The 24,460-nt window shown below is 44.4% G+C and overlaps 1 protein-coding gene and 1 non-coding gene across 2 annotated transcripts; one reads left to right on the top strand and one right to left on the bottom strand.

The window, feature by feature from the left end:
- Nucleotides 1-1,381: 1,381 nt before the first annotated feature.
- Acadm (acyl-CoA dehydrogenase medium chain) lies at nucleotides 1,382-23,773 on the bottom strand. Its single transcript, XM_021158408.2, has 12 exons — nucleotides 23,652-23,773; nucleotides 21,116-21,203; nucleotides 18,476-18,573; nucleotides 18,304-18,373; nucleotides 17,961-18,061; nucleotides 17,087-17,167; nucleotides 15,491-15,621; nucleotides 12,187-12,295; nucleotides 9,791-9,931; nucleotides 9,099-9,194; nucleotides 5,349-5,597; nucleotides 1,382-2,028 (listed from the first exon to the last, which is right to left on the bottom strand). The coding sequence occupies exons 1-12, from the start codon at nucleotides 23,679-23,681 to the stop codon at nucleotides 1,957-1,959; spliced, it is 1,266 nt and encodes a 421-aa protein (XP_021014067.1). The 5' UTR covers nucleotides 23,682-23,773; the 3' UTR covers nucleotides 1,382-1,956.
- On the top strand, nucleotides 19,483-19,603 carry LOC115030717 (small nucleolar RNA SNORA15). Its single transcript, XR_003836315.1, has one exon. It is a non-coding gene; the product is annotated as a small nucleolar RNA SNORA15 (small nucleolar RNA).
- Nucleotides 23,774-24,460: the final 687 nt, after the last annotated feature.

Genomic DNA, 24,460 nt, shown 5'->3' with positions numbered 1-24,460 from the left:
AAAAAAAGACAAGCTCTCATTGCACATTGATGAAGTGTTTCCTCACTTTAGAACAGATTAATAGAATTTATTAATTTGTAGAGGGAAATAACTACATCTATTAAAGAAAGTCCTCAAATTTGCAGAGCTGTCAATGTTAACTTTTTTTTCATTTTTTCTTTGATATTTTCTTCATTTATAATTCAAATGCTATCTCAAAAGTCCCTTATACCCTCCCCCCCACCCTGCTCTCCAACCCACTCACTCCCTCTTCCTGGCCCTGGTATTCCCCTATATTGCAGCATATAATCTTTGCAAGACCAAGGGCTTCTTCTCCCAATGATGGCCAACTAGGCCATCTTCTGCTACATATGCAGCTAGAGACACGAGCTCTGGGGGTACTGGTTAGTTCATATTGCTGTTCCTCCTATTCAGTGTTAACTTCTAAGCCAAGTGTGCTGGTGCCTGCATATTATCCTAGCTCACAAGAAGGGCACAAAGTTTGAGGGTTGCCTGGGCTACACGGTGAGACTCTATGTCTCAGAAAAAATAATTACTCTTCTGAGGAAGCTACGATTTAAAAGGGGAAAACGTTCTTACAGGAGTTGCTCGCTCAGATCTATCTTTAAACATCCAAAAAACAGGCCAGCTGTGGTGGTGCACACCTTTAATTGTAGCACTTAGGAATCAGGCTGGTGAATGTCTGTGAGTTTGAGGCTAGTCTGGTCTACTTAGTGAGTTCCAGGTCATGCAGGGTCACATAGGGAAATTTTGTCTCAAAAAGTAAAAAAGAAGAAACAGAAACAAGACAAAACAAAACAATGTGGCAATGGCTTTCTGGTGTTGTTTCACCAGATCATTTTATAAACTGCGTGCTGGAGTTTGTCCTTAACTCAGACATTTACATCTAATCCCATCGTGCTTGTTGGAGGTAGAACCCAGAGGTTCTACCTAATTGTCCTGGAGCCCTGATGAGGGTGGTGAGTGCCCTCACTGAAGAGGCCAACACCTGCCTGGTCCTTTCTGTCTGAGGAGGATACTAGGAGACAGCAGCCCAAAGGCTGATCTTGGAATTACAGCTCGAAGCACCGAGGGAAGTACATTTCTGTTTCTGATACAGCACGCATTCCTAGGTATTTTAATGTGACAGCTCAAGCTAAGCTATGTAATGCTACCAGATAAGGGGATGCATGCTAGGTATCAAACCCAAGGCGTTAACCATGCAGAGCACAGACACTACCACCAAGTGACACCCTGGCCCCAATGGCACTTAAGATTTATTTCTATTTTATGTGCACCAATGTTTTGCCTTGCATGTGTGTAGCATTACATATCTCAGTGTAAAACACAACTGGGTACAGCAGCCCAAGGGTTTGTACAAACCTGGAGAGTCATAGAAAAATAAGTTAAGGTTAGCTTTATTGAATTATTTTAAACAAGACAAATAAAATTCTGGTTCAGTACTAAGATTCCCAGAAAATTTTTAGTTTTATAATGGGAGAATATGAATATAAACTTTTTGCTCTTTTGTGCAAAACAAAGCAAATATAATCAAAATTATAAAATTAACAGTTCAGCACAGAGATGCTGCTATGTCACAGTCTGACGGGTCCAATCTACCACATTTCTCAGTGTTTATGTTAGAATCATAAGTTCTTCCTTGACAAGCCGCCTTTTCTGTCACTTGAATGAATATTAAAAGTCCAGGGTGTTTTTCCATTTTAAGTGATCAAAGAGCAAACTAACACAATTCAGGGCTAAGAACCAATCATTGTCCAAAGGCCAAACCTATCTAGAAAGGGTCACCATAGAACTGAAGAGAGGCACCTCTGCCATCGGAATCCGCTGTACAGAGCCACACACTTGTCTTTTATCTCATTTCCTTGGGAAGACAATAAAGCCCTTTTCCCCTGAAGCAGCAACAGTGCTTGGAGCTTAGTTATACGAGGGTGATGCATCGTTCAATAGTAATTTCTGTTAATTTTTATACTTTTCAATGTGCTCACGAGCTATGATCAGCCTCTGAATTTGTGCAGTACCTTCATAAATCTGAAAGATAAACACAATGGAGTTTAAACATCTGGATTCATTTGATGTCTCAGCTCTACTGTAGCACCAAATTGAAATGTTATTTTATATATAATGAATATATGATATATAATTACGTACTATATAATATTAATACTACACATACTACTATAAGTAGTATGTATAGCATTATAAGTAATAACAATCAATAAATAAACATTAATATATAGCATTACACACTAGTAATATATATCATACTAATATAACATGTTAGTATATTCTAAAATACAATATTTTTACTGTATATATAACATAACATTAATATATTATATATAATATATTGTACATATGCATATCATGTACCATATAAATTATATAAATTATATAAGATATAATAGTGTGATATATTATATTAATACAGTCATATAATATGTTATATATTAAGTATAAATAATATATTGTGTATGATTTAATGTAAATTTAATTATATATAATACATATGTATACATATAAATTATTTCTTTGTTTGTTTGTTTCTTCAAGACAGATTTTCTCTTTGTGAAGCCCTGGCTCTCCTGGAATTTGTTCTGTAGATCAGGCCAGCCTCAAACTCAGAGATCTGCCTGTCTCTGATTCCTGAGTGCACCATCCCTAGCCAGCAAAATGTTATTTTATTTGAACAGTTTAAAGTTTAAAAAATTATTTTGCTACACAGAGAAACCCTGTCTCGAAAAACCAAAAAAAAGAAAAAAATTATTTTGCAAAATTAGAAGGCAGGCTTAAAACATCAAAGAAAATAACATTTCCATTTCGAAATGTTTGGGCGGTCTAGCATCTCCAGAGTATTATCTAGTTTTTCTCAGCTATTCCTGGCTGTGCCCTTGAGTCATTCTGTTCTTACTGTTAAACATACTGGAGGCTTTGGGCTTTAGTCCCTGGTAATCCACCATCTTTCCCATTCCACACTTCTAACCTTGGTGTCTCGTGCATTCATTCACTGTTGGGTGGTAAGGGAAAGTCAAGTGGTTGGCAGGAACAGATACAGGCTTTAGGAGAGGCAAAAGAGCCCTAGGAAGACTGGTGACTTGGCTAGTGTACTAGCTGGTTTTGTGGGTCAACTTGACACAGGCTGGAGTTATCACAGAGACAGGAGCTTCAGGTGAGGAAATGCCTCCATGAGATCCAGCATTTTCTCAATTAATGATCAATGGGGGAGAGGGCCCAGTCCATTGTGGATGGTGCAATCCCCGAGCTGGGAGTCCTAGGTTCTATAAGAGAGCAGGCTGAGCAAGCCAGGAGAAGCAATCCAGTAAGTAACATCCCTCCATGGCCTCTGCATCAGCTCCTGTTTCCTGACCTGCTTAGTTCTAGTCCTGACTTCCTTTGGTGATGAACAGCAATGTGGAAATGTAAGCTGAATAAACCCTTTCCTCCCCAACTTGCTTCTTGGTCATAATGTTTTGTGCAGGAATAGAAACCCTGAGTAAGACAGCTAGAATACGAACTGCAGTGTTCAGTTTTCCTGTGCTTGAATAGACTTGCCTGTAGAGGCAGAGAATTGTGGAGACAAAATTCTGAATGACTTATTTTTATTTTATGTATGTGAGTGTTTTGCCTACATGTATGGATGTGTACCACACGAACGTCTGGTGCTTGTGGGCCTCAGATATCATGGAACTGTTGTTACAGGCGGTTATGAGCCCCCATGTGGGTGCTGAAAAATCAAGCCCAGGTCCTCTGTAAGAGCTGCCAGTGCTCTTAACTGCTGAGCTGTCTCTCCAGCCCCATAATCTTTAGTGTTGATAATGTTTTTTTTTTTGATTTTTAATATTTTTATTACATATTTTCCTCAATTACATTTCCAATGCTATCCCAAAAGTCCCCCATAGCGCCCCCCACTTCCCTACCCACCCATTCCCATTCTTTTGGCCCTGGCATTCCCCTATATTGGGGCATATAAAGTTTGCAAGTCCAATGGGCCTCTCGTTCCATTGATGGCCGACTAGGCCATCTTTCGATACATATGCAGCTAGAGACAAGAGCTCCGGGGTTCTGGTTAGTACATCATGTTGTTCCAACAATAGGGTTGCAGATCCCTTTAGCTCCTTGGGTACTTTCTCTAGCTTCTCCATTGGGAGCCCTGTGATACATCCAATAGCTGACTGTGAACATCCACTCCTGTGTTTGCTAGGCCCCGGCATCGTCTCACAAGAGACAGCTATATTTGGGTCCTTTCAGCAAAATCTTGCTAGTGTATGCAATGGTGTCAGCGTTTAGAAGCTGATTATGGGACGGATCCCTGGATACAGCAGTCTCTAAATGGTCCATCCTTTCATCACAGCTACGAACTTTGTCTCTGTAACTCCTTCCCTGGGTGTTTTGTTCTAGTGTTGATAATGTTATAGTTACGGGGCTTTTCTTCTGTAGGGCTGAGGACACAAGGCTTTCTGTTGTATGAAAGTTTGCTAGGGGTATGCAGAAGAAGATGGGGCATTAAGAAGCACAGACTATAACTCACAATGGAGAACATGCATATTTCTATCTTTTTTATGAAGTTACCCTAATTTTTTCTAATTGCCAACTTAATTTCAGAGTCAAGTATTAGTTCTCAAAGACACATGGCTTTTGACTACAGTCCAAAAAAATAAATAAATAAAGTTTCACTTAATTAAGAGAAGTCGGGCTGGAGAGATGGCTCAGTGGTTAAGGGCACTGGCTGCTCTTCCAGAGGTCCTGAGTTCAATTCCCAGCCCACACGGTGGCTCAGAACCATCTAACTAATGTGATCTGATGCCCTCTTCTGACATGCAAGTATACATGCAGATACAGTACTCAAGTACTCATAGATATAAAAATAAATAGATCTTTAAAAAAAGAGAGAGATGTCATATAAAAAGACAAGACAAGCATATAGAATTTTCAGAGGCAAAAAAAAATGTAGCCTGTAATTTGTTAAAAAAATTTGAAGACTCAAAGGCAGCATTAGACGGGTGATCCATGCCTGTGCCATCTACTGGTGTAACCCTTTCCCTCTTAGCAGCTACACTTAATAGCATTACTTTTATGTGTTGACTATAAAGCCTGACTTACACCAATCTATAACTATTACTTAGTCTATCTAACTGTTTTTACATTCATACAGAACTAACAAGTCAACGGTTAGGAGTCAGTTCTCTTCTTCTACCCTGTGGATCCAACTCAGGTTGTCAGGGCGGTAGGTAGCACGTGCCTCTACCCTCTGAGCCATTTTGCTGGTCCAAATGTCATTAGCAGTTGTTTGATACCTACTGCTGTCATTTGTGAGTATCCTGTGCCCTCAGAAACAAACCCTTAGGGCTCACCTGATAGATCTTGGCGTCCCTCATCAGCTTCTCCACAGGGTACTCTGTGTTGAATCCATAGCCTCCGAAAATCTGCACGGCGTCAGTGGCTAGCTGATTGGCAATGTCTCCAGCAAAGGCCTTTGCAATTGAGGCATAGTAAGTGTTCCGGCGGCCGGAGTCAACCTCCCAGGCTGCTCTCTGGTAACTGAGCCTAGCGAGCTCAACTTTCATCGCCATTTCTGCGAGCAGAAATGAAACTCCTTGGTGCTAGAATTAAGGAGGAAATGGTTAAAGGGCATCTCAAAAAAAATTGTAATTTTTTCCCTTAAAACTCTTTTGTTTTGCACTAGTTGTAGGCTTGCAGAAAAGTTATACCCGGCTTCCCCTAACTGTAAGATGAGGGCAGTAGGCCCGAACATTCAGAGCTCTAAAGACCCTAGCCAGATTGGCCAAGTTCCCCATTAATTATTCTGTCATCTGTTTCAATATCACAAATTGATTCAAATTATTTTTTTCTCTTTTGGAATTTTTTTTTTTTTTTGCTTTGTTTTTTGAGACAGGATTTCTCTGTGTAGCCTTGGCTGCCCTGGAACTCACTCTGTAGACCAGGCTGGCCTGGAACTCAGAAATCTGCCTGGCTCTGCCTCCCAAGTGCTGGGATTAAAGGCATGCGCCACCACTGCCCAGTTGTTTGTTTGTTTTAAAGGACTTTGTTATATAGCGTACGCTGCCTAAAACTCTTCCTGTTTCAGCCTGCTGAGTGTTGTGACTTCAGACTTGGGATTAATTTCAAAGATTTATTTATTTTATGTGTTGTTTTACTTCTATGTATTTAAGTACACCATGTGCATGCAGTGCCCTCACAGGACAGAGAGGGCGTCAGAGCTGCTGCAACTGGAGTTACAGAAGGTTGTGAGCGGCCATGTGGGTGGTGGTAAGAGCCCAGGGCCTCTGCAAGAGCATCACATGCTCTTAACCACTGAGTCACCTCTCTAGATCAATTATTATTATTATTTTCCATACAAGGTCTCTTTATGTAGCCCTGGTTGTCCTGGAACTTGCTATGTAGACCAGGCTGGTCTAAACACGGGGTCACCTGCACTGGCATCCTGAGTGCTGGGATTAAAAGCATGGACCACTATGTCTGGCTAGAGTCTAATTTTTGAATAGACAGAATATCCGCCAAGTAAACGTTCCAAAAGTAAAAGGATTCTTGGTAAACATTTCCCCTCCTTTCAGTCATCCCTGCCTACTGCTCACCCACCCAGCCCCCTCCCAGCAGGTAAGCAATGGTATCGTCTGTGTTTTCTTTGCAGAGGCAGTGTACACACTGGAATGCAAATGCCGCCCAGGCTGATAGTTTTTCATTCTGCTTTTCTGGTCAGTAAATCGTACACAGCTGTATCAATGCATGAAGAATTCTCTGAGCTTTTTTTTTTTTTTTTGGTTTTTCGAGACAGGGTTTCTCTGTGTAGGCCTGGCTGTCCTGGAACTCACTTTGTAGACCGGCTGGCCTCGAACTCAGAAATCCACCTACCTCTGCCTCCCAAGTGCTGGGATTAAAGGTGTGTGCCACCACCGCCCGGCTCTCTGAGCTTTTGTAGTTGCTCAGACTCCATCCCTCTTCCGTGGGTCGTTAATATTTTGCGTATTTCTGCGTAATGCTGAAGCGAAGGGTAGATGTGACACAGGTCCTAGCTTAGTGCTATCTTTTTTCCCTAAGATTTATTTATTTTATGTGTATGGGTGTTCGGGCTGCACGCACAGACATAAGCACCACATGCTTGCCGGGTGTGATGTTCCCTGGGATTGGAGTTACTACTGACAGTTGTGAGCTGCCATGTGGGTTCTGGGAAGGAACTGAACCCGGGTGCCCTAGAGGAGCAGCCAGTGCTCTTAACTGGCTGAGCTGTCTTTCCAGCCCCAGGGATAGCGTTTTTAAAAAATATGGGTCCAAAGTAGGTGGTTTTATTGATTGCTGCACGTGACTCATAAGAAGAGTTGCTCTCTGTGACATGTTCAACACGCAGTACCCTCTCCTTTGACTGTGGTAACTCCACCTTATAGGTTTCATTTGGGGACTTAAATCTTTGCCCTGTATCCTCGGTTAAGTGTTTGTTCTATGATGAATAACTTATCTCCAAAGTAAATGTTCCCGAGAGTAGAAACTGCAGAGCCTCTTTTCCGTACAAAGGACAGAATCTATAAATGAGTGATTCAACTCTATCTCAGGTGGAACAGCTTGCGGTGAGAGAGTAAGGAGCCCGCCATCAACACACCATGTACGAGGTAATGCCGGGAGGTTAAGTGTGAGCTGGAGGCTCCCTCCATTAGAATAAAGGGAGATGCTTTGTTGATATCAAGGGGGAAGTTAGAGGGATTTGAAAGAGATGAAAGGGGGCTGGAGAGATGGCTCAGTGGTTAAGGGCACTGACTGCTCTTCCAGAGGTCCTGAGTTCAATTCCCAGCAACCACATGGTAGCTCACAACCATCTGTAATGGGATCGGATGCCCTCTTCTGGTGTTTCTGAAGATAGCAACAGTGTGCTCACATACATAAAATAAATGGCTTAAAAAAAGGGGAGGGGGTGGTGGTGATGGAGAGATGTCTCAGCAGTTAAGAACACTGACTGCTCTTCTGAAGGTCCTGAGTTCAAACCCCAGCAACCACATGGTGGCTCACAACCACCCGTAATGAAACCACCCGTAATGACATCGGATGCCCTCTACTGGTGTGTCTGAAGACAGCTACAGTGTACTTACATATAAATAATAAATAGATCTTTAAAAAAAAAAAAGAAGAAGAAGAAAGAAAGAAAGAGATGAAAGAGCATATGTGGGGCATATGTGGGGAGAATCAAGTCAGAGAGGACGGCCGGACACTGACAAGACCCCTGCACAGGCATGGAGCTCTGTGCAGAGGAAAGCCCAGAGCCATGGCATCAGATGGATCCAGACAGGGAGTCATCTCCCACCACCCCACTTTACTGAAGCGGGAGCTGAGGCAGAAAGAAGTGACGTCTCTGACGACCCACAGGGATAGTCATGAAGCCAGGCTGAACGGTGCCCGTGTTCTGATGGGGCGCACATCATCCCAGCACTCAGGAGGCAGGGACGGGTGGACCTCAGCCTGGCCTACCAAAAACATATTTACTGAGGACACACACTAAGACCTATAGCAGAATATCAGTTGTATAGACGGCACGTAATACTTATATTCTTCTTCTTAACAATTTACAGAGTGATCAACTGTGAGCGACATAGCCAAAAGGAACTCTGCTCTCACAGGCAACAGTGATGATAGCTTAGAATCTTCTTCCCCACAAAATAGAGAAGACTATGTTGTTCTTTAGCAGTAACTTCTAAATATTTAGACGCATGTCAACAAAGGAAGCATAGTGCTAAGGTCACCTCAAGAGCTGTGTAGAGGGCTGTCAGGAAAAGGCTTGTCACACAAGCGTGAGGACCGGAGTTCAGTGCCCCAGAACCCATGTGAAAAAGTTGGATGCTGAGCCTTGTGCCAGGAATCCCAGCACCAGGGAGGCAGGGACAGGCAGATGCCTTGAGCTCACCTAACCTAAGTGCAAGCCCAAGGCCAGTGGGAGAAGATGCATCAACAAAACCAAACCAAACTGCTAAGAGCAGCAGGACACCAGGGTGGTCCTCTGGTCTGCACACAGATGTGCAATATGCGCATTCACCCATGAAAACACACACACACACACACAGAGGGAGAGCGATAGGGAAGGAGGGAGGGAGGGAGATTACCTCCACCAGCAGCTTTCCAAATGTCTTCCTATCCAGGGCATACTTCGTGGCTTCGTCCAGAGCTCTCTGGGCTAGCCCGACAGCGCCAGCTGCGACCTAGAACATGATGAGCATCATGTGAAGCAAAAATTCACATTGTCATCAAGCCACACAGCTTATGGCTTGATTCCAGTGAAGGAGTACACACAGACAGGAAGTGGTGTCACTGGGGCGGGGAGGGGCATACTTGGGTTTATTTTTAAATTACAGGTAACGGCAAGGCTGGGAATACAGAGGGCATGTTTGGCTTTCACTAGAGCCTGAGTTTATCCCCATTGTCAATCAGCCAATCAATCAATCAATCAGCTAACTGTGAGACTGAGGCTCACAGCCTAGTGAGGTCATTGCTGTTTAACTGGGGAGCCTTCCACGGACCCAGGCTAAGTGAGCAGCAGAATACACAGCAATCCACAATCAACAGGAATGATCAACACAAGGGTGAACTCTCTGGAGTTCTAGCAAAGAATATTCTAGAGTCTGCTAAATTAGTTTCTATACTGAGCAGTGAAAGATGAACTACACACAGGACAAGCAACAATCTCCTCTCCACCATTACTAAAATAAGGTAGACATTTAAAATGACACACACATACAATGTTAAAATAAACCTAGTCGCTGAAAACCACAAAGGTCCCACAGGGTGATCGGCTTACTGGAGGTCTGGTTCTATCAAAAGCGCCCATTGCGATCTTGAAACCTGCTCCTTCACCGATTAACACATTTTCCTTAGGCACTCTGACGTCTTCGAAAGCAATTCCTCTGGTGTCAGAGCATCGCTGGCCCATGTTTAGTTCCTAGAGAGAAGGTCGGAAAAAGAAACACTTAGGAGTTACAGCACTGCTGCTGTCAATCCTTCCTTTGTGCCTTTTGCATTTCCTAAGGCACGGCCTGTAGTGCCTGCCCTGTGAGTTGAGCTTCCATAGAATCCAAACACTCCTGTCTCTGCCCATCCTCCGCAGCTACAACGGCAGGGCCAAGCTGTATAAGAGATCCCGTGGCTGCAAAGCCTCACAGGTTTCTAATCTGGATCTTTCTAGAAATATGTGCCAGCCCCAATCTAAAACGGTATTTCACAAACTGAAAACAGCACTAACTTAAAGTTCTACATGACTAGACTTTGTTAATCAAATAAACTAAAACCACAGAAACTAAAAAGCTTCTTAGATCTATGTCAGAGCACATTTCTAGGACACAAAACATTTTTTTAAGTATAGAATAGAGTTTATTTAGGGCATGGGGAGGGGAGTTGAGAGGGCAGTAGAGACAGAAAGGCAGAGAGAGGGCAGAGAAGAGGAGTAGAGAGTAAGAGGCCAGCCATGAGCACGTGGCGAGAGAGCGGGGAGGGTGAGAGGACAGAGAGGGAGCGAGAAGCGAAGAGCAGCACAAACAGGTCTGATAATGTGAATCTCTCAGACATGCAAATGGCCATTTGTTTAAAAGAGTATTTTTTTAGGAGGCTAAGTAGCTGATAATCTATGCTAGAAATAATCTATACAAGAAAGTAAATCCCCAGGGGTAGTATTTCTCACTACCTACTCACACATAGTGTGCATTCAGTTATAAATATTGATTCAGTTTTCCTAAGTGAGCATGAGATTAGGAACATTGAGACATCAGTTGTCACACCAGTTTGCTACTGCCCTGAGGTTCCTTCCAGTTACCAGAGACAGTCAGGCTTGGCCAGAAACCAGCCCTTATGGGGGAGAGCATGATCCGCTACATACACAGGCCAAGGCCGATCTCTGGGGACAAGTGTGATGACCCACAGTACTCATGTTCTGTGTATACATGGGCTTAGTCGTCTATTTGTAAATCGCAGTCAGCCTTCAATATCTTCTCCTTAAAATATAGAGTAATACAGCAGTCAGAAATGTCGCAGGCAAAAATCCTCCAAGTCTGTTAGTAAAGGGCGCAAGATCACTGCTCTCAGGTTAGCCTCTACCTTTGTGGCTATCAATAAATCACATATTTGGGCCTTGGTTTCTGTAGTCAGCACAGGATAGAGTAAACAGCACGTAAAGTCCAGACTTTAACTTCCACAACCTAAAAGACAAGTCCCGTCCTTGTCCCTTTTTTGAGACAGAGTCTCAGTATGCTGTTGACACTGGGCTAGAATTTGTGATCCTCCTGCCTCGGCCTCTGCAGTACTGGGATTGAAGGGACATGGCACTACCATGCCCAGCAGAAGTTATATACATTTCACATAGTCAAGCAACGCATTTCTAAAGAGATCTGGACACAACAGAAGATCCTATAAACCGAAGGTTGCCTTAGAAACCTGTTTTATATTATGTCTCAGTTAAAATGTGTTCTTCCAGTTTAGCCTAAGGGAGACCAACTCCAACATCCGACCAGCTAATTCAAACCTTCCCACATGGGGTAAGAAGATAATTTGTTCAAGTAATCTTCAGATCTGGTTTGGTTCCCACAAAGCCTCCTATGCCATAGTTGCAGACATCCTTCATCCCTCAGAGTTCTCGCTGCGAACTCCACTTCGAAAAAGCATTTCAGTCTGTGTCGTAATCCCAAGTCTGGCTTGTGAGCTCTCGACAGGACAACTCATGCCATTTCTGTCCTCTATTGTGTCACCTTTGAGACCTCCTGTGGGCCTTGGGATTGGGTGTTCCTATACACCACTGCCCATATCTGACACTCTCCCAGCCCCCAGCTGACATTGATTGACATCGTCACATGCTTTCAAGTTACAGATGACCTGTTGTTGCTGTGGGACTGTGAGTCATCCACCCACGTCACAGGGCCTTGCCTGCCCTAAATAAGGCCTGTGCAGGTCCTCTGGGGAGGAGGGCGGAGCCTGGCTATGCCCACATCTACAGCTGTCATGAAGGTGTTCTGCACAAAGGGCCCATCTTTCAAAATGACTTGAAAGATTTTTCAGTGACATGTAAACTATGTCCCCATATCATCAAGACACAACCAGACTTTTGTTCCAACTTAGAAGTATTTTCATCGAAGGAAACAGGTAAGAACCTTGACGTTTACAGTTGGAATTGTACTTATGGAGGTCAACTGGAAGAAACATGCTGTTTACCTTTTTTCCAATATGTATTCCCGGGGTGTCAGCTTCCACAATGAATCCAGTAAAGGCTTTACTAGCGGGTACTTTAGGATCTGGGTTAGAACGCGCCAACAAGAAATACCTAAAGCACACAAACACACAAGGGTGGCAATAAGGATGACGAACAATACTCCTTAACTACTATCTCAACTACCGACCCCACCCTGGTATTACCATCCCTACTTAACAGACGAGGACATGGAGAATCAGTTGGGTCTCAAAGCTTGCACAAATGCCAATTTTCCTGTGTGGACAGACTAATTCATCCATCTCTCTCCCCACTAAGGTGGTATTTGAGTTTGGGGGAGGGGGGGAATATGAGTTATCAGTAAAAGTTCCTTCTGCAAAGAGAGTATGAAAGTAAAGTATGTGTGAGTGGGGGAACTGGAATGCTCCTCTCTGGACCAGTCTATGTCTCATAGGACCAGCAATCTGCAAGATGCACACAGACAGGCTCTCCACTGCTCTGAGGGCTGCCCCCCTCCCCATGCAGCACAGCCAGTACACACCTGAATTAGTAAGGATATTTACTGATTTTCCCACAGAAAGACATTTCCCCAAAAGATCTAGAAGAAGTGAAGCATGAGGGAGGAAAAAAAAAAAGAAAACAAGTTCTTGTTTGAACCTCCATATCCAAAATAGTTTCCCATATATCCTGATACAGATTGGTTTTTTAAGAATCTTTACAAAAAGTGAAAAGCCACATGGCTTAGAGGTAGAGTCCATGGTGAGCCATACTGTCAGCTTTAGCATAGAGAGAGAGAGAGAGAGAGAGAGTGACCGACCGACCGACCGAGTGTTTTATCCTTCCTTAAGCAATGAATTTATGTTAAGGCAAAAAAAAAAAAAAAAAAAAAACACCCAAAAACCAAAAAACAAACAAACAAAAAAAACCCCAAAAATAATTTATCAGTTTATCATTGACTATGCTTTTATTTGGTAATAGGAAAAATCAAAAAATTATTTTCTAATCTCATGAGTCACTGGACCTGTCTTTCCTGGGAAGAATTATAGCCAGTTCTCAAAACGTGATATTAACTTAAATTATTATATTTCTCTTAGCTTGTTCATTTTTAATGGCTTCTCTATTTCCTCATTCCTGGCTGACGTGAATCTACTAAATGACCCTGTTATTCCTGTTCCCAGCCTTTACGTCTGTGCATGGGTGAGGGATCGATTTCTGAGCCTCGAAGTCCACCAAGGTGGGAGGCTTTTCCACAGTGCACAGGTGACCCCAGCATTTGGGAGGCTAAGGCAGGAGGACCATCATGAGTTTGAGGCCAACCCATGCTCCACAGTGATTTTAAGATCAGCCTGAGCTACTGAATGAAATTGTGCCCCAAAACAAACAAACAAACAAGATTTGTTTTCCAGGTGGGAACATTGCTACCCTAATCTCCTATGGCAGTTTGAATGAGAATGGCCCCACAGGCTTATATGTCTGACTGCTTAGCCACTAGGGTGTAGAACTGTTTGAGAAGTATTAGAAGGTGTGTCCTTATTGGTGGTTGGCCTTGCTGGAGAAAGTGTGTCACTGGGAATGGGCTTTAAGGTTTCAAAAGCCCACGCCAGGTCCAGTCTGTCTGTCTGTCTGCCTGCCTGCCTGCCTGAGGATCAAGACATAAAGCACTCGGCTACTGCTCCATTCTTGGCTGCTTCCCATCCTGATGGTCATAGACTCACTCTCTAGAACTATAAGCAAGCCTCCACTTAAATGCTTTCTTTCCTAAGAGCCACCTGGGTCGTGGTGTCTCCTCACAGCCATGCAGCAGTAACTACGACATCCCACAGACCACTTCTAAGAAGTCTTTGTCATGCACTTTTATATTAATGACTTAAAAAACACTATTTTTCCACGACAACACATATGGGCCCTATTATTGGGAAGACTGTCCTTAGAATGAGCTAGGGTTTATTTACATTTTTCTAACTTTCATTCATTAATTCTAAGCTGCCTTCCTGAAATAACCATGCAAGCCTGTTCCATTTAATCTTAGTCAAAAGGTCAAGAGGGTCTGTCTGTCTTTCATGTATTACCTGTCTGTCCATCAATCCACCTGTTATCTATCAGTCTGTATGTCTGTCTGACAATCTATCATTTATCTACCTTTGGGTCTCTCAGTGTCGCCTATACTGACATTTAAGTTTAGATATCCCTACCTGTTTCCCAAGCTCTGGGGATCGAGGCATGTGCCACCACACCCAGCTCTGCTCTTCTTTCCATGAAACATTATTTCAAAAATAAGTTCCAAGTTTATTCAAAATTGATGCAGACAAAATGTACCTAGGCATGTTCCAAAGGCTTGTCCTGTAACAGATCAGTAGCAGCTCCTGGACTATCCTCGCCTTGGCTGCGCTCATCTTGGCCAGCCCTGTACTTGTGGGCTCTCAGCCTGAAATCACCACCGAGGTGCACCCCACATTGCTTTCCCACCAAACTTACAGTTGTTTGTTAAACTTTCTTTTTTTTTTAACAAATGGTAAAATAGTTTTCTTAAAAGTCTGTACGTTTGATGTTTAATGGAACATTACATTATTGTTTAGATCTACACACTTGGAAGCTTTAGATTTTACTAACATCAAATACTCAAATACTACCCTCTTTTGGTATAGGCTGATGTTTTTGTCTCCTTTTTTGAGATGGTCTCACGTAGCCCAGGCTGGGTTGAACTTGCTATGTAGCTGAAAATGACCTTGAACTTCCTGATCCTTCACCTTTGCTCCAAGTACTGGAAGTAGAAGTGGATATCACCACGGATGGTCCGCTTTTTAAAAATGTTTATATGGTACTGGGGGTCAAACCCAGGACTCTGGGTTTGCATACAGTGCATGCTCTGAAGCACTGTAGCACTGAGTTACATGCCAGCCCCACGGTCCAGTAAGAATGCCTCTACAGGGGATGGGCGTCATAGCACAGTGCTCCCTGGTATACAGAGCTCCAGGTTCATTCCCTAGAACCACAAGCCTGCTGAGAACCAGAACGCCTCCCTACTGAAGCTTTCTGCTTTCCTTCAAGCGAGGGTTAGCAGACTGTGCACTGGGACTGAGCCCGCCTGACAGAGTCAGTGAGATTAGCTATTTTTACTGCGCTTTACACTTTAGACTTCTTAAATTAATCTGGAAGAAATAGCTCAAGGGCTTAAAATAGTTCATGAGTCACCGAGTTATTTATAATCTCCTATGGACCTCCCAGTTTTAAAACTATAGGTTGTTTTAACTGAGAAGGCTTAATAATAAAAGAAGGGAGAGTACAAGGTACAGTAATGAAGAGGCCTACCAGTTGGCCTTTCCCCCGTTGGTTATCCACATCTTCTGGCCGTTGATAACATATTCGTCACCCTTCTTCTCGGCTTTGGTCTTAATGCCCGCCACATCAGAGCCTGCGGAGGGCTCTGTCACACAATAGGCCTTGGATATCCGTACACAAGAAAAAAATTAAATGTTAATTATTAAATTGTGAATATCTGGCAATAGTGTTATTTTGCTTGTTTGTTTTGAGGTTCCAGAATAGAACCCAGGTTCTCTTTTTTTTGTTTTTGTTTTTTTTTTTCAAGACAGGGTTTCTCTGCATAGCCCTGGCTGTCCTGGAACTCACTTTGTAGACCAGCCTGGCCTCGAACTCAGAAATCTGCCTGCCTCTGCCTCTCAAGTGCTGGGATTAAAGGTGTGTGCCACCATGCCCGGCAGAACCCAGGTTCTTAAGTATGCTAAATAGGGTTCTACCAGTGAGCTATGCTCCAGCCTGGCATTTTGTCTTTGAAGGCAGTAAGGATAAATGAATATCTAGAATTACAATGTTCTTAGAAAACCAAATAAACTGCTGAAATGTTAAAAAAAAAGTACTATTTTAAAACATTTTAACTTAATTCAAAACTAGACACAGCATATCAATAAACTACAGAAAATATTAGGAATTGAATAAACAAATTCATTAAATTGAGCTTGCTATGTTGATGTATTTGAATGTTCATTGAATACCCATTATGTAGTAGTCTATAAGCCAGATGGAAAACCAGAGCTGAAAGGAAGCCCACCTTGAGATTTTCACTGGGTACAGGGTAACCATATGAAGTGTGGGTGCTAAACACCAGGACTTGAGAAGCCAGTTTCTATGAGATGATGTGTAAGTTAGACCTCAATAATGAAGGATATTCTGTAGCCATGTATCGTCTGCAGGAGTGTTCTCTGCATGTGATGAAGATGAAACACAGCATAGGGTTGGGGGCATAGCCTAGCATGCACGAGGGCCTGATTCAGTCCCAGGCACCACGTACCTGGACATTCTATAAACTGAGTTATGCGTGGTAGCACACATCTGTGATCCCAGCAATAGGAAGGTGGGAGCGGGAGGAATAAGAGCTCAAGGTCACCTTGGCTACCCTGTGAGTTCAAAGCTAGTCAGATACCTGAGACCCTAAAGACAGAGTGGAGAGTCACAGCACAGAGATGTGAGGACAGATCCAGGCTCCCAAGTGCTGGGATTAAAGCGGTGCACCACCCTGCCTAGCCAGAGAAACATTTTAAGTGACAAATGAAGCAGTTTGAGTTGAAGAATAGCCTGGGCTGCAAACACCCAGACAACTGCTCCCATCCGGAGCTGCAGAAGGATGGGCCGGCTGCTCTGTTCAGCAGACATCACTTCCTGAAAGCCAGCAACAGGATGAGCTCAACACCATCTTGGAATCCAGAAACAAGGGGACTCTCCCTTGTGGAAATGAGCAGGGATTGTTAAGACACCCGCTGGACAGTCCAGGTAAGTCTGGGTCTGCCGACTTCTGCCTCGGGGCATGCGGTCCAATAAACACATGCAGACCGAATGGCAGAGCCAGCGCTCCTGGTCCGTTCACAGGGAAATATGGACGAACATACTCACACACATCATTGGCTGCTCGGTCATCCTCCCCAAATACTTCTTTTTTTGTTGATCATTTCCAGCAATAATCACAGGCATTTGCTACCAAGGGAGATTAACATTAAGATGTCAAGATATTTAAATTAGTTACGTAGATTCAGAAAACACAGTTCTACGGATAAGAAAGAACTACCTGCCTCCCATAAAGAAGTAAACTTAAGTTTACTGGCATTTGCTCTGAACCAAACGAGCAAGAAGACACAGACTCATATAAACGAGAATTCTCCTTAAGTTAAAGGTGGGTGGGGCTGGTTAGTGATACACAAGCATAGTCGACAGTAAGGAGATCACAGATTAAACTTAGGATATGTGACACGGTCTGCACGACGAGCAGGCCTCCTAGACACTGCTCAGTACATTTCAGCGTAGTAACTGAGCAGCAGGCCGAGGGGATGGCTTCCGAGCTGCCTCAGGGAGCTGTAGCCAAAGAGTACAGTTTCCTCACAAGGACACCCAGAACGGCCAGTATGGGAGACAACTGAACCACAGTGATCAAGCTATACAATCACAACTCCAGGCCGGCAAGCCAGTCTTCCTTATAGTTCTTACAGAGATTAACCCAGCTTCACAGTCGGTGTCTCATTAACAGCCCAGGTAAGCGGGTAGCATTTTTTAAATGGTAATTCTACTTATTTTGTACATATGCACACATGTATATGTCTATGTATGTGTGCACGAGTTACAGCTCTCTTCTGGAGGCCAGATGACACCTTGGGGGAGTCCGTAGTCTCCTTCCATCACACGGGCCCCAGAGGTGGAACTCAGACCATGGGGCGCCTTTACCCACTGAGCCATTTCACCAGCCCCATGGTAAGTGATTGTCTTAGTGACTTACCCCCAAAGAATTTGCTTCAATAGCAGTTTGCACTCCTGTACACCCATACGCCAACTCTTCGGTAATTAAACAAGCATCGAACGTTCCCAGGCCAAGACCACCTACAGCGTCAGAGTGTACGTAGAGCGTTATAATATGAAGAACAACTGAATAAACTCAAAACCATCTAGACAGGGAGATGCCTATGCTCTGTGCTGAGTGAAGACCAGGCTCCTCCGAGCAGGCAAGTTCTATGTTGCCGATAGGGAAACAAAGGCAGAAAGCCTCTGACCGGCAACAACATTTTAGAGAAATGGGCGTTTTCATTTTTGTAATTTTTGGACCAAACATGTAGGAGGCTTACCACAACTTTCTGGAATGTGTGCGTTGATCAAGCCAAGTTCCCAGGCTCTTTTGATGAGAGGGAATGGGTACTGAAAGGAAAAACAACAGTTACAGCACACCTGAGTCTAGGCAGGCTGGTTACACAATCTCCTGGCGATGCAAGACCACTTCCCCAGCAACCCGATACCCACCTCTCCGCTTTTGTCATATTCTGGGGCGACGGGGAGAATCTCCTCTCTGGCAAACTTCCGGGCAGTTGCTTGAAACTCTTTCTGCTGTTCCGTCAACTCTAAGGGAACATTATTTTGAGAACATCAAAAAGAGTTCATCAACATTGAGTTGAAGAGACAAGGTCCATGAAGCTGTTCTGCAGAGGTTCTTATCTATCAAGAGGTAAGCTTCAGACCTCAGGTAGCAGTCTAAAGACACAAGACGTACGTACTCGGCCAGCATACAGCAATTAAAACTTGTTTCAGGGACTTACGGAAGATCGTCAACACCATGATTTAAATTTCACTCTTCTTTTAAGCCCCCAATAAAGTTAAGAATATAAGTTCCCACAAATAAAATGGTAAAAGCAATGAGAAGTCTCCCCAAAATATTAACAGACACATCGAACCCTCTGTATTAGCAACAGGCAGTATTAAAACAATGGGTTTACACAAAATAAAACTAGTTATTGTAAAATGAATGAGCCGACTCCGCTGCCTGGACCCCTGGGGTAAGTGTGAATGGCTAACTGCGTTTTTGGAGCTGTGCTACCTGGTGTTTCAACGTGGTTGCACTGATATGATAAATGAAGCTGAAATGTGGCTCACAGGTGGAGCACTTTCCTGTTTAGCCTGTGAGAGGGAGGTCCCCCATTCCACCCTCCACACACGGCAGGGCAGGGAGGGTTAAAGGTGGCACTGGGTATTTCAGGCAATCAGAGTAAAAGCCAAAGCTTAGAAGAACAAGCCAGGTGAGGCGGCATACACCCTTATACCCAGCACTCAGACCACAAAGGCAGGAGGATCTCTGTAGGTTCAAGGCCAGCTTGGTGTACATGGTGAGTTCCAGGCCAGATAGGGATACACAGTAAGATCCTGTCTTTAAAAAAAGAAAAAAAAATGACTACAGTTCTCATTTGTATGGGGCTGAGAGGCAAAGTGTAAAAGACCGATCAAGTCTCTCATGGTTAAGACATGGTTAAGCTAAGGAATGGCTGAATGCTGTGTACTTCCGTCAGTCATCCACACAGCCAGATGCCATGCAAAGCAGTCTTCCTTTAAGGGGACTGGGACACTGGTTTCTATGGTTTATCACTACTAAGTACAAACAAACAAACAAAAACAAAACAAACAAACAAACAAACCAAAAACCAGGAAGACAAAAACAAGAGACCAGGCAGAGAGAGGAGGTGGCTCCCCGAGGCTCGCTCTCGCGGTGATGACAGCAGCAGTCAAGGAGCCTGGGGCTCGGAGCCGCTGGGGTTTTCTGGATTGCTTCACTTCAAAGACTGGAGATAATTCCCATCAAGCTCACAGATGAGACCAAAGTCGGAAGGGAAGGCGTCGACCATGTTATTATTTGTTGGCAACCTGCTTTCATCAACTCAGTAATCTTCATGATAGCCTATTGCACACGTTATACCTACTTCATCCATCAGAACCAGTCAGTCCTCTGCTTCTCTGTGTAGCCCTGGCTGGCCAGGAACTTGCTCTGTAGATCAGCCTGCCCTCGGAACTCAAGAGATCCACCTGCCTCTGTCTCAAGTGCTGGGGTCAAAGGTGCGCTCCTCCACCTTCCCTCTCATTACCTGCACTTTAGTCCAAGCTCACAAACTCCCTCCCGAATTCCTCTACCTGCCTCGCCCTCTGGCACTCAGAGGCTTGTCAGATTCCCAGAACTGCCCACAAGTAAGTAGGAATTTACATGTAAAAAGCTGAGAATAGATAACAGTCAGAGTAAAGGCTGCTACTCTCACACGCCCACTAATTCAACTTGCTATGCTCATGACATATGGAAAGTCTTTAATTCCAGTTGTGTGTGTGTGTGTGTGTGAGTGTGTGTGTAAAAGTATGTATTTTCACTCAAGTATACTCGAATAAAGTCAATAAACCTAGAAGTGTTCAGCCACCTAGGACCCCGTGCAGGTTAACCAGCTCAGCCTTGGAACTTTTCAGAGACCAAGGGAACAGAGAAAATGGTTTCCTAGCTAGAGGCAGGGTAACAACTTCAAGTAAAAACCCTTTAGGGGTGAAGGACACCATACACCAGGATTTACTTCACATTTATCTAGCTCTTTCCCTCCAGAACCACATTACCACCTGGTCTCAGGGCGGAGGACGCCGTATAACAGCCTCAAACCGCAGCTCAGATAAATCAGGCCATTTAAAAAAAACTGTTACACCACTGAACCGATTAGTATTTAGAGAAATATTTGTTGAGCCAGTGGGTGTGGTTGCTCACACCTTTAATCTCTGTACTATCTACGGAGGGAGAGGCAGGCCTGCCTATCCCTCTACGTAGAGCTCCAGCCAACCAAAGCTCTATAGTGAAGACTGTCTCCAAAGACAAAGGAAGTATGTTACTGTTACCTGTAAGTTGAAGACAATTCATATATATTCATTTATTTGGGCTACCATTTGGGAAAAGAGAGAAAGGACACCATAGAGGCGGCCTGAGAACACTTGAGTGTTTGGGAGAGCATACAGAAGAAGGCAATGCAAGTACAGCAGACGTGAGTTACCGGGAGCCAACTGTGGGCGGTGTCTGCTCCACTCATCAACAGACATCATGTTACAGACACAGCCCAGGCAGATCTTCAAGTCAAAGAGAGGGACACATACCAAAACTAAACCCTAATCCGGGCTCCTGCTTGTGAGCTGCTTTCGTGTGTTGTGTTCGACACTCAAAATGAGAAACACTTCTTAGGACCTGCAAAAAAAAAAATAGATATAGTAAGTAAACCTGATAACCTAAATATCAACCAAATGCAAGAACACTGGCTAGGCCACTGAGGTCCTCACTGTATAGACCGGTGACCGGAGCCTGAGCTCTGGAACCCACGTGGTGGGGAGAGATAACTCACTCCCACCATCGTCTTCTGGCTTCCACCTTGCTGCCTGTACTGAGAGTTCCACACAGACACATCCGCACACAAATGAGTATTGTCATACAGACCCCAGAGCAAGCACAGCATCTGTATGGCTATGTTTTTATTCAAGAGCTACGTTTTTAAAGTCAGTACTAAATAAATTATAACTCCAACATCAATTACAAGCTAGAGGGATGCCTAACCATAAAGGAAATGTTATTCAATTTTATATTTTTTCATTTGTGTGTCTTTATGTGTGGTGAGAGCACAAGATTCCCTGGAGTTAGTTACATATAGTTCTGAGCCACCTAACATCAGTGTTGAGAAGCCAACTTGGGCCCTCCGCAAGAGTAGTAAATATTAAATGAGAAAAAAAAATGTAAGTTACTCAGTCATTCTCTCTCTCTCTCTCTCTCTCTCTCCCTCCCTCCCTCCTTCCCTCCCTCCTTCCGTGTGTGTGTGTGTGTGTGTGTGTGTGTATGTGTGTGTCCAAGTGCAGTTTTTGGTGCTGGTGTTTGTTTTAATTTTTGAGACAGGTCTCAGTACGTAGCTGTGGCTGACTTGGAAATTTACTTTGTACACGAGGCTGGCCTTGAACTCCCAGAGAGCTCCCTAACTCTACCTCATAAATACAGGGTTAAAGGCTTGTACCACCACGCCAGGCCCTAATAATTTGGGTTGTGTTTCTGTTAGGACAAGTTCTTTTGAAGTAGTTCAGGATAGCCCCCCCAAGCCCACCGTGGAATCCAGGCTAGCCTTGGGATCTCAATTCTTCTGCCTCTACTTCCGAGATTAAACGAAGATCACCACTCTACAAAACTGGTCAGCTGCATTTTATAAAACTTTATAAGTGGAGGGCCCATTACTGGGCTCCTTATATACTGACATTAGTCATTCAATTAGAGTAGCTTAACACACGAGCCTGCTCATTGCTTGTGCAGAGAGGATGTGCAGGTCTGTGTGTGTGAACACACCTGTCTGTGTATGTGAGTGTGCACGTGTCTGTGTGTAGACAGCTTAGAAACAATAAAAAAACAGAACAGGGTTAAAAACTTAGCATTGCCACATAAGAGTTTAAGTTTTGCAAACACCCGTCTGGGAACAGTTCCAAACACACAATTTGTATTTACACCTGAAAATCAGGCTCACTAATCCTAGGGGATAACTGGAGATTATTAAAATAAGACAGCCAGGCTTGAAGGCAGAGGTGAAGCTGTGAGTGCCTCACCACCATGGACTACAAAATGAGACCCAATATAAAGAAAAGGTAAATACAATACGACGACGCTCTGAAACTCTAAAGTCAGAAGAGAACTGCGTTTATTATTTCTGGCTCTTTGCCAAAACCAAGGAATTCCAATATGGGAACACTACTAACTTTAGTCTTCAAGCTCGCAACTACAGCATAACTAACGAATTACTTAGAAATTTGACTCTTGGTTTTATCCCGGTGTGAAAAATAGGATAAAGGAATGCATTTTCTGTTTTGTTATGGTGTTAGACTTTCCCTCTCTTGTCCTTGGAGGCACCAAGAAACCTGTAGTTCTGTTGTCAGAATAAAAAATAACTTTAACACCCTTCAATTTCTGCTTTCAGAACCTGTTGAGTTGTATAGTAATGGTGTTGTAAATTCTAAAACTACAGCTTTCGGGACCAGAGGCAACTTCAGTCCAGTTTTAGGTGGTATAAATGGAGGTTTGTACGAACACATCGCTAATATAACAAACTAGTGGTTAAAACAGCTTAGAAGACAAAATTCTGCAGGGTACAACATTTAGAAAACAAGCTTCATGAAAATTCTTCGGTAGGCTCGTCTCCCTTTTGTTTTTTGGAAGGGTGCCTGTACATCACAAAACCACAGGCGTCCTAACCGTTGGTGCAAGTGGAGCGGCCCACTTCCCTTTCCTTCGTGTTGTGCCTGTGTTCCGTGCACACCCAGGATCAACCTGTTTGGATCCTAACGCCTGTTCACGCCCGTGGCTACAGAACCACACACTGATGCCTTCCTGGGGTGGGACTACAGTCAAAGTTTTCTGGAAGTGATCGCCTCTGCCACAGCAGGGTTCTGACACCGGGTTCCCTTCAAGAAGCGAGGGTGACTGGAGAGAAGTGGCTGAGCCCATTGACTCAGAATGAAGCAGGTCCGCAGGGCCACGCCTGCAGGGGTCAGAGCCCGGAGAACAGTGAGGGAGGGCGGCAGGCAGCGCGGGGGGACGCCCGTAGGCTCCCGCCTTCCTCCAGGCCGCGCAGGGCGGACCCTCCCGATACCACCCGGTCAACCCGCTCACCCTGCAGCCTCTGCGGAACGCAGCTGCCATGATGACTCCTCGATCTGCTGCCTCCGACCACCTCTGGGCAGCAAGCAAAACGGACGGGGATCCCGCCCACAGGGGGCGTGGCTTGGAGGGCGGAGAGGGGCGGGCCTTAGACTCTCGGGGGGCGGGGGCGTGCGGGTCAAAGTCTGCAGACCTCGGGGGCGTGGCCTAGGGAGTCCCTTTTCACACAGATGAGGTCTGAGCTCTCAAACTGACTTTTTTTTTTTTTTTTTTTTTTTTTTTGAGAGACAGGGAAATGAGAGGGCTGAGAGACAGGGAAATGACTGGTCCAAGCAGAAGACCTTAGGCGTGGCCATTGCCGTTTCAAGGGGTGTGGCCTGGGAGGCGGGGCTAGATGAGGGAGGGTCTCGGGTCTTGACCTGGGCCCGAAGAGGGAGGGACCTAAGGGCCCTCGGCGCCTGCGCCCTGCTCCCGACCTTGCCAGAGCCTAAACTGTGCTTGGCCCGGAGAAGAAGACTGTGTGCCAAGTGTCACCGGAGCCCGAAGGTCACGTCCTTTCCAGAGGGCTGCCCGGGAGAGCTGGACCCGAATCTAGGCCAGAGGGCGCAGCCAGACGTTTCTTGCAGTCAACTGTGACCTTTACTTGGAGAGTCAGATTCTTTATGGCTCCGGTATTCTCTGGAACAACAAATTCTAGGCTAGATCGATAGGTAGTCTGTCCTCCTTAAAATTTAAATAGGAAATTAGCTGCATGTGTAGCTGGGCGACTAAGACATCTCAGTGCCAGGAGACTGAGAAGGAAGATCACTGCGAGTTTGAGG

Source organism: Mus caroli, unplaced genomic scaffold (genome assembly GCF_978045245.1).
Source record: "Mus caroli unplaced genomic scaffold, Mus_caroli_1 scaffold_3, whole genome shotgun sequence".
NCBI classification, from domain to species: domain Eukaryota; kingdom Metazoa; phylum Chordata; class Mammalia; order Rodentia; family Muridae; genus Mus; species Mus caroli.
The sequence above is the reverse complement of the archived record's forward strand: the minus strand, read 5'-3'. Positions and strand labels throughout refer to the sequence as shown.